General features: G+C 39.4%; 1 protein-coding gene across 1 annotated transcript in view; it reads left to right on the forward strand.

Annotated features, from left to right (window-relative positions):
* The window catches only part of ADGRV1 (adhesion G protein-coupled receptor V1), a 618,101-nt gene that overhangs the window by 141,726 nt on the left and 466,451 nt on the right, over nt 1-9,924 (forward strand). Inside the window, exons 46-50 of the mRNA XM_027774960.1 lie at nt 3,087-3,244; nt 3,341-3,487; nt 3,816-3,923; nt 8,397-8,661; nt 9,636-9,758. Of these exons, the coding sequence (XP_027630761.1) occupies nt 3,087-3,244; nt 3,341-3,487; nt 3,816-3,923; nt 8,397-8,661; nt 9,636-9,758 (801 nt within the window). The remainder of the gene's footprint in view (nt 1-3,086; nt 3,245-3,340; nt 3,488-3,815; nt 3,924-8,396; nt 8,662-9,635; nt 9,759-9,924) is intronic.

Genomic DNA, 9,924 nt, shown 5'->3' on the forward strand with positions numbered 1-9,924 from the left:
CAGGTCTAGAGTTCAAACCACATGGCCAACCACGTGGAATCCAGCTACGTTCACTACCTCACTACCAGTTGGCCCTAAAGAATTTTTTTTTGAGTTTTATTTTCTTAGGGCATGTGTGCTTGCTGGAGAGAGAGAGACAGAGAGACAGAGACAGTGAGAGAGAAAGTGAAAAATCACCCTCCAGGGGGGATGGCCACACCACAATCCTTTCTGCTTCATTCTCCTCCTTGGATCTTGGGTATGATGCACACGTGCCTGGTGTGAGTTTAAAGCCATCGGGTTTGGGTCTTGAACTGTGGTCACCCATGTGGGAGTCTAGCAGATGTAACTACTATGCCATCTGCTGTCCCCCGTCCCAGAGTAATTTAAAAATGGAGAAAGAGAAACCAACAGATGGCCTAGTGGTTAGGGCGTTTGACTCCCATGTAGCTGACCATGAGTTTGAGTCCTGGACCCAGTGGCTTGAAAATCATGCTGGGCATGTATGTATGTATGCCCAAAATCCCAAGAAGAGAATGGAGGAGGAGAAGGGACTGTGGTATAACCATCTCCCCAGGGGTGATTTCTCACTTTCCTTCTCACTGTCTGTCGTTATCTCTCTGGTGAGCACACATGCCTATGGCAAAAACCTTTAAAAAAAAAAAAATGGAGAGAAAGATTCACTTAGTCAACTGCTGGCAAGAAATCCAGTAAGATGAGAACCTAAATAACAATCTTTACAATGAGCAATATAGAAAGCATTAATGACCATAGCAAGAGCTGTCTGTATAAAGGGACAGAAACTGAGTAACACTGAGTGGAGATGAAGTAATAGAGACCTCGAAAACATGCAGTCATTTCAAGAAGTTTGGCTGAGAAAGAGGACCTAGAGAAGACAGAGGTGTGCTGTAGATTTCAGACGTTTGTTCAGTTTTTCGGAGCATGTACAAATGCTGATAGAAAAGACTCAGAAGCTAGAGGAAGAGTGGGTCCAGCAGTTAGTGTAATGACTGTGTTGCTGGACTCCCATGTAGTTGACCATGGTTCGAGTCCCGGACCTGGTGACTTAAACTTACACCAGGTGGGTGTGTGTGCATGCCCACGATCCTGAGAGGAGAATGGAGGAGAAGGGATTGTGGCATGGCCATCCCCCCCGGGGGGGTGAGTTCTTGCTTGCTGTCTGTCTGTCTCTCTCGGTCTTTCTGGCAAGTGCATGTGCCTTATAGCAAAAACCTCTCAAAAAAATAAAAAAAGATAGAAAATGGAAAGATGGAATATTTAGAAGAGAAAGGGGATAATTATTAGTGGTATGGTTTCTTAAAAGTCAAGAAGAAATGGGATCCAAAAAAGAAACATTGTGTTTTCTAATTCAGAGGTTTCTCTTCATTATTTGGGCTCTGCACTGTTTCTTAAGCACTTGTGAGAGTAGAGATTTATTTATTTTATTTTGAAAGTTTTTTTGCTATAGGGCGCATGCGCTCACCAGAAAGACAGAGAGAGACAGAGAGACAGAAAGTGAGAAATCACTCCTAGGGGTGATGACCACACCACAATCCCTCTTCCTCCATTCTCCTCTCAGGATCTTGGGCACGCACACTCATGCGCCAGTGTGAGTTTAAGCCACTGAGTCCAGGACTTGAGCTGCAGTTGACTACATGGGAGTCCAACGACACAGCCATTATGTTAACTACTGTTCCCAAAAGTCAAGATTCTTAAATGTCAGCAGTCATTACTTATTTTCTTTGCTCACCCTCTTCTTGAATTATGAAAGAGAAGAATCTGTCTATATCTCAGGACCATTCGAGACTCACTGAAAAAACTGTGGTGGGGACTAGTAGATAGTGTGATGGTTGTGTTGCTGGACTGCCATGTGGTTGACCGCAGTGGGAGTCCTGGACCCGGTACATTAAAACTCATGCTGGGCACGTGTGCGTATGTGCCCAAAATCTCAAGAGGAGAATGGAGGAGAAGGGGATGTGGCATGGCCATCCTCCCTGGGGGTGATTTCTTGCTTTCTGTCTCTCTAGCGAGCACATGCCCTATATAGCAAAAATCTCTCTCTCAAAAAAAAAAAAAAAAAATTGCTGTAATAGGTTTTATATAAGGCATTAACTTTATGACTTTTTTTTTTTTTTTTTTTTTGAGAGAGAGATTTTTGCTATATAGGGCATGTGCTCGCTAGAGAGACAGAAAGCAAGAAATCACCCCCAGGGAGGATGGCCATGCCACAATCCCTTCTCCTCCATTCTCCTCTCAGGATTTTGGGCATGCGTGCATGTGCACCCATTGTGAGTTTTAAGCCTCGGGGTCCAGGACCTGAACTGCTGTTGACTACGTGGGAGTTCAGTGACATAGCCCTTACACCAGCTGCTGGACTGACTACATATCAGAAGCCTAGATTTTAACCTTGACATTTGCTCTTGCTGTGTCATGGTCACACCATTAACCAACATTTGCAAAGAACTTGCTTTCTTGGGCATCAGCATCTTAATAGATCATAGAAGCTATTCTTAATATTATTCTTCATTAGATAGTTTTTTTTGATAGTACAGAATTTTAGAATGTATAGCAGGTATAGCAGACTGATGAAAACTGGGCAACTATTTGAAGTATGAATGTCAACATCAGCATTCTTAAATTATGTAAAAGGTAGAGTGAGAAATCATGGGATGGGCATAATTTCAAATTAATAATTTATGTTTTAAAAACTTAACATTTAGTATGTTTCTAATAGGAATATAATTTTAAAATTTCCCAGGTATATTTTTATCATCTTTATGAATGTTGATAAAAATCAGGATCAACGAATTTCCCCTTAAAATATGCACTTAATATTTATATTCACCTCGCCAACATCTATGTGGGGACAAAGGAGAGTGTTCACAGTTTTCTTATTTTTTTAAATTGCTATTTTTAGTTTTAATATCAAGTTCTCTAGCTTGTTGCTGTTGACTGCTTACACACACACACACACACACACACACACTCTATGGAAACATCTTCATTTCTAGTGACAAATTTACTGGTTTCACTATTAAACACTAAAGTAGAATAGATAAGGTTTGGAAGGGATTATACACTAGTTAATTATAATTTATGTTTTTCAGGGGGAATGGATGTTGTATTTTCCATATTTCAAAGTTTTTTTAATGAATCAGCTTCTGGCTGGTGTTTTTTTACTTTGGAAGATTCAATATTTGGTATAATGTTAAGAAAATCGTCTTTTACTGTTTACCGGTGGCAAGGGATTTTTATTCCAGTTGAGGTAAACATTACTTGTTTTACAGTACAAAAAATAAAAACTACAGATGGATTTTGGAATTGTCATGAGTTACTGCTACTCTTATTGCTTTTTTGCCAGGATTTAACAATGGAAAATCCTAAATCTTGTGAGTCCTTTTATATCGGTCATTCCCCCTACTTTGTGATTACTCATGAAGACAGAAATGAAGAAAAGCCTTCTGTTAACAGTGTGTATACATTTACATCTGGATTCGAATTAGTCCTGGTAAAAAAAAAATCTTCATTTTTCTTTCATAAATTGCTTTATTTAAAATAGACAGATTTGTAAGATTTCACAAAATGAAAGCCAGTATATATTCTATGTTAATATGAAAAAGCACATTTTGCAAGTTGATACACATCTAGCAAGGTATCTTAATCTAGAGATCATTTTTGTCTTTCTTGAAAGGACACTTAGATTTGTATCCTTAGGAATCAGAGTGATGTGTGAAGTTTTGAACTTCGAATATTGACTCATAATATTACTGGATTCCATGCCTTTCTTAGTTAAAAATCTCCTTTAAATTTTTATTCTCATTCTGTCTACCTTGCAGGTACAAACAATTGTTATTCTGGAAAGTTCTCAAGTAAGATACTTTACTTCAGACGGTCAAGATTATGTAATTGTTGCAAGTCAAAGGGATGATTCAGAACTAACTCAGGTTTGATATTTTTAAAAGAATTATTGAATTTTATTTATTATTATTTCTTAATTTGAACAAGGAGAGATGGAGAGAGAGAGGGAAAGTAGGAAAGAAAGCTTCCAGGTCTGGGACTCACACCGTGGTTGGCCATGTGGGAGTCTAGTGCCTTTAACCACCATGCCACTCCAATGACCCTGGGTTTGATTCTTTCAAAATGAAATTTTTTCTTTCTTTTTTTTTTTTTTTATTACTATAACTGAAATTCATAAAAGATGCAGTATGTAGGTTTAGTAAAAAATAAAACCATAATTTGATTGTTGCCATGTAGTAAAGTATAATATAAATATTGATCATTAACAGTTGAGTTTTATTTTTTATTTTTAAAATTTTTATATATATATATTTTTTTTTTTTTGAGAGGTTTTTGCTATAGGGCATGTGTGTTCGCCAGAAAGACAGAGAGAGACAGAGAGATAGAAAGTGAGATATCACCCCCCAGGGGGATAGCCATGCTGCAGTCCCTTATCCTCTACCTTTGGGATCTTGGGCACACATGCCCACGGACTTTGTGTGAGTTTAAGCCGCTGGGTTGGGGATTTGAACCATGGTCAACTACGTGGGAGTTCAGCAATGTAGCCATTACGCCATCTGCTGGTCCCCCTATTTTGTATATTTTTTAAGAGAGATTTTTGTTATAGGGTGTGTGTCCTCACTGGAGAGATAGAGAGACAGAAAGACAGGATGCGAGAAATCATCCTCCACGGGGTTGGCCATGCCGCAGTTCCTTCTTCTCCATTCTCCTCTTGGAATCTTGGTCACCCATGCACATGCGCCTAGTGTGAGTTTTAAGCTGCCAAGTCTGGGACTCGAACCGTAGTCAGCTACATTTGCTGGTCCCAACACAGTTTAGTGTTAAATAACAAAGTTATGAATATTAAATTGTCTCCAATAGCCAGAACAAATATCATAAACATGACCATGTAATTAGAAGTTAATTAAGTTGGAAGACATTGTGGAGAAACATCACATAACCAGACAAATTGTTCACTAAAAATTTAGGATTAGTGTCACCACATGGACACTCAGCATTACCCCAGAAATCCCACATTTCTCTAGTAAACTAGATACTGTCATTTCATTAAGGCTCACTTGATAATGTTGTCACTCCACAGACTTCTATACAAACTTCTCGTCTCCATATTTTTCCCTAGTAATCTTGGTGAAATGAAAGCTCCAGAAGTCATCTTCCCAGTACAGAATTTAAAAACCCACTTCTCCCTTCCTCCTGTCATGATGGAGGAAGTATCTCTTCTGAGAAAGCCAGGTCTCTCATGTAGGTTCCCATCTTGCCTTCAGAAGGCTAAGTTACTCCCTCCAGCTCTACCAGACTATTGTAAACAGCATAAATGTTTCTCTATCAGATTATCACAAACAGCAGTGGTCAGTAGGTAGCGTAGAGGTTAAGGTCCAGGACTGTCCATATGTTCGACTGTGGTTCGAGTCCCAGACCTGATCGCCTGAAATCATGCCGGGTGCTTGTGTGTGTATGCCCAAGATCCCAAGAAGAATGGAGGAGAAGGGATTGTGATGGAGCCATCCCCACTGAGGGTGACTCTTCTCACTTTCTTTGTCTCTGGTGAACCCTATGGCAAAAAAAAAAAAAAAAAAAAAAAAAAAAAAAAAAAATTAAAATTTTAAAAAAATTAATTAGAAAGGAAGAAAAAAAAAGATCATAAACAGCGCAGATGTTCTAGGATTACCTTGAAAAGGAATTCTTGCCCTGATCACTTCCTCTTGCAGTTTGTTTTTTCCCTCTTTAGTAGCACACACAGAGAGGATTATCTATGTACTTGCTTTGTCCTCCTCGTGCTCACCAATAACTGGGTTACCGAATTCAGTGGATGTTTTTCTTCTTTTTGAGATTTTTGCCGTAAAGCGTGTGCACTTGTCAGAGAGGAGACAGAGAGACAGAAATCAAGAAATCTCCCCCCAGGGGAGATGCCACACTGCAATCCTTTCTCCTTCCTCCTTCTGGGATTTTGAGCACATGTGCACACACACCAGGCATGGGTGTCAAGCCTCCAGTCTGGGACTTGAACCATGGCAGAATACGTGGGAGTCCAGCGACGCAGACATTACTTCTGCCGATGCCCAGTGGATGTTCCCCTATTGCAATCCTGCAGTCGGCTTGTGAAGGTCATCTCCTGTGCCAATTGAAACCGTCTCTTTTCTTGGGTGTTAAGATACTACACGGATTTTCCTTATCTCTTTCTCTTTCTTTGTGTCATCCTTCTGGGTCTTCATTGCCAGTTTTACGTACCTTTTCTGAATTCATGTATCTTGATGTTTTCTGGGATTTTTTTTTTTTTTTCACTCACTGAGTATTTTTATCAATTTTATGGCTTTAAATATCAGGTGTGGGTGAATGTCTTCTAAATTGTATCTGTAACCTTTCCTCTGTATCTCAGAAGATACAGCCATTGCCTCTTGGCAGGGTCACGTAAGTATACTTTAAATATGTAATAGTTAACAGAACCCAAACTAAACTTTTCATTTTCTCTGTAGGTTTTGTTCTTCAGTGTTTGCTTTCACCCTAGTAAATAGCAACTCTATAAATGTGATTGCTTGAGAGGATCTTGAGATCTACTTGGCTTGATTACAACTTTTTGCTCTTTCACATCAACTCTGTCATTAAGTGTTTTTGATTCTAAGTCCCAGCAATATTTGGGGTACAGACTCTTTCTATTCCTCCTTCCTCAGTCAAGGTCTCTGTCATTTCTCACTCTCCCATAGTCACCTCCGAGCTGATCTTCAGACCTCTCTGGCTGCCTCAGATCCATTCTCCATTAAATTACTGGAGAAATCTCCAAATACTGATGTACAGTATTCCTCATTTTAGTACTGTTCAGTGATTTTCAAGTCAGAATAAGCACTACATTCTTTAATACGAATTGTCCATGGCATAACCATATTTCTTAATTTGCCTATGACAGTACTGGATTAAGCCTGTTTTCCTGGTGTAATTATTAATGTTGGCCTTTTTACCCTCTAAAGGGGCCCATTGAGATGGTAAATTACACCGTCACCGTAATGGATGTCCTTCGTGGTCTGACCTCTTCCATCTTGACTCTCACCATCTAGCATTACTGACTTCCTCCAAGTGGAGCCAGTCTTTGTTTTAGATTTTTGCTGTTGAATCTGCTCACTGGAGAGAGACAGAGAAAGAGGGAAAGTGAGAAATCACCTCTCGGGGGAATGGGCATGCAGCAATACCTTCTTCTCCATTCTCCTCTCAGGATTTTGGGCATGTATGTGCATGAACCCACCAGATTTTTCAAGCTATCAGGTGTGGGCTTCAAACAGTGCAGTTGACCAGGTGGGATCCAGTGCCTTAACTGCCACGTCACCTGCTGACCATGGCCAGTCTTTTTTAGAACATGGAAAACTTTCTCTGTCTTACAAACTTTTTCATGTCATTTCTTCCAGCTCGGCTTACCTAATACATCCCCAAATCCCCATCACACCATCCTAATTGTCATCTTCAGCATGCATCTCATTTTATAATCGAACATTTATTCAGTTGGTGACCTGTGTACTGTTTGCCTTTTCCTGATAAGTAAGAAGGCCCATAAAGGGAGAGACCACGTTATCTGTAGCTCTTAGCATGATATCTGGCTCAAATTGTCAACTGATAAATTTAATTCTTTGTGAATTTGACCAGCTTGTATGAGAAATCAGGTGGATTTTGAATTTTCTTTCAATTCTAAATATATGGACACTTACCTTGAATGCTTGCGTACATTGAGATGGGGCCGAAAGAGCATATGCTATTGCTTGAGCCGTAGGTAGTGCTGAAAATTTCTTATCCAATTCTAAATTTTTCATATTTAAATTCTCTCGTTTTTGTCTTTCTCCTTCCCCTGCTGTTACCAACCCCAGTCCAGACGTACAATTGTTAGGATTTCTTTCCAGATAACTTTTGCATTCATTCTGTGTGTGCATGCCTATGTGTTTACTTCTATTGATGTATACACACACACACACACACACACACACACTAAAGTGAGAGAAACAGGAGAGAGAGCGCATCCATGTTGATATTTTCTCCTTTATGGAAGTATTTTCCTGGGGCCATCGAGCGGTATGTGGTTAAAGAGCTGGACTCCCACGGGGCCGACCATGGTTTTTGTCCTGGACTGACAACTTGAAAACCATGGTGTGCATATACATGCCCAAAATCTTAGGAGGAGAATAGAGAAGGGATTACAGCATGGCCATCTGCTCTAGGGGGGTGATTTCTCACTTTCCCTCTCACTGCCCCTGGCTGTCTCCACGGAGTGCATGTGCCCTATGACAAAAACCTTAAAGAAAAGAAAAGTGTCCTCCTAACTAGATCAAAGGATCCGAGTGTAAATTTGTGCTGTTGGTTAAGTTCTCCTGAGGGCTGAATTCCTGGTTGTAAAGCCTTTTGCATTTGGACACTTCTTGCAGGTCTTCAGGTGGAATGGAACAAGCTTCGTGTCTCATCAAAAACTCCCTGTCCGAGGTGTGCTGACCATGGCACTGTTCAACAGAGGAGGCTTCGTGTTCTTAGCCATTTCCCAGGCTAACACCAGGCTGAATTCCCGTTTATTCAGATGGTCTGGCAATGAGTTTGTGAACTTTCAAGACGTTTTGGTCAGTGGGACTACACAAGTTGAGGCTTTGACTTCAGGCGATGATATTTACTTAATTTTTGCCAAAAATATTTTTCTAGGTGAGAACATACAGTGTTTGCAATACATATGGAGTTGTGAAAGTCTTCTGTCATTCATTGGTATATTGCTGTATTTTTTATGAAAATGCTCTTGTCATTATTTTACTTTATCCAAAGACTGTTTCTTAATGGATAAGAATTAGCTGTCAGCAATAAATGGATTTTAGAATAAATTAAACATTCTGCCCATAGTTTTATAATATCTTTAATTACTACTTTAAAGTTATATTCAAATAAAATTGGGGATGGATAGGGAAGGTAGATTATGAAGATTATGTACCCAAATGTAAACAAGTAACTTTATGGAAAGGTACTTTGTATACCATGGATAATTTGTACTATTAGTAAATTGTAGCTTTAGAACTTTTGGTATTACTATGTCAAAATGTTCTCTGAATAAGAAGTTTTCTCCTGGGACCAGCAGTTAGTGTAATGGCTATGTTGCTGAACTCCCATGTAGCTGACTGTGGTTCGAGTTCCGGACCCGGTGGCTTAAACTCACAACGGGTGCATGTGCATGTGTGCCCAAGATTCCAAGAGGAAAATGGAGGAGAAGGGATTGCGATGTGGTCATCCCCTCTGGAGGTGGGGGGTGATTTCTCGCTTTCTATCTCTCTGTCTCACTGTCTTTCTGGCGAGTGCATGCGCCCTATAGCAAAAACCTCTCTAAAAAAATAAAATAAAAAATTAAAAAAAAGTTTTCTCCTTTTTAGTGTGTTGCACAGATAAAATTCCAGTATTTCTGAAAAAATAAGACTTTTTTTTTCATGGAAATGGCTAACCATGTATACACTTCATATATAAATGCAAAAACTCTTTGAAAGTGTTTCCTACTAAATTATATTTTCATTAAATTAAATGGATTCTGAAGGGATTTGTTACACTTTAAGTTATGTCATTGTTTCACTGTGCAATTTTGACACTTTTTTCTGTAACCTTTGAGGTAAGATTTGACATTTATTCCATTATTGTAGGAAATAAGAATTCAATTGATATTTTCATCTGGGAGACAAGACAGTCTTCTTTCAGATATTTTCAGTCCCTGGATTTTGCTGCTGTTAATGGGATCCACTCCTTCACACCAGCCTCAGGAATAGGTAAGGTTTTCAACTGTTTACCAGTTTACTGAGGCAACATGAAAGCCAGAGTGATTTTCTTTTTTTTATTCTCCTGGAATTAGATGCCATGTCGTCAGACACTGACATACATATATATATATATATATATATCAGGGTATCAGGGGCATATATGTGTGTGTGTGTG

This window comes from Tupaia chinensis, unplaced genomic scaffold (genome assembly GCF_000334495.1).
Source record: "Tupaia chinensis unplaced genomic scaffold, TupChi_1.0 Scaffold000498_1, whole genome shotgun sequence".
Classification (NCBI taxonomy): Eukaryota; Metazoa; Chordata; class Mammalia; order Scandentia; family Tupaiidae; genus Tupaia; species Tupaia belangeri.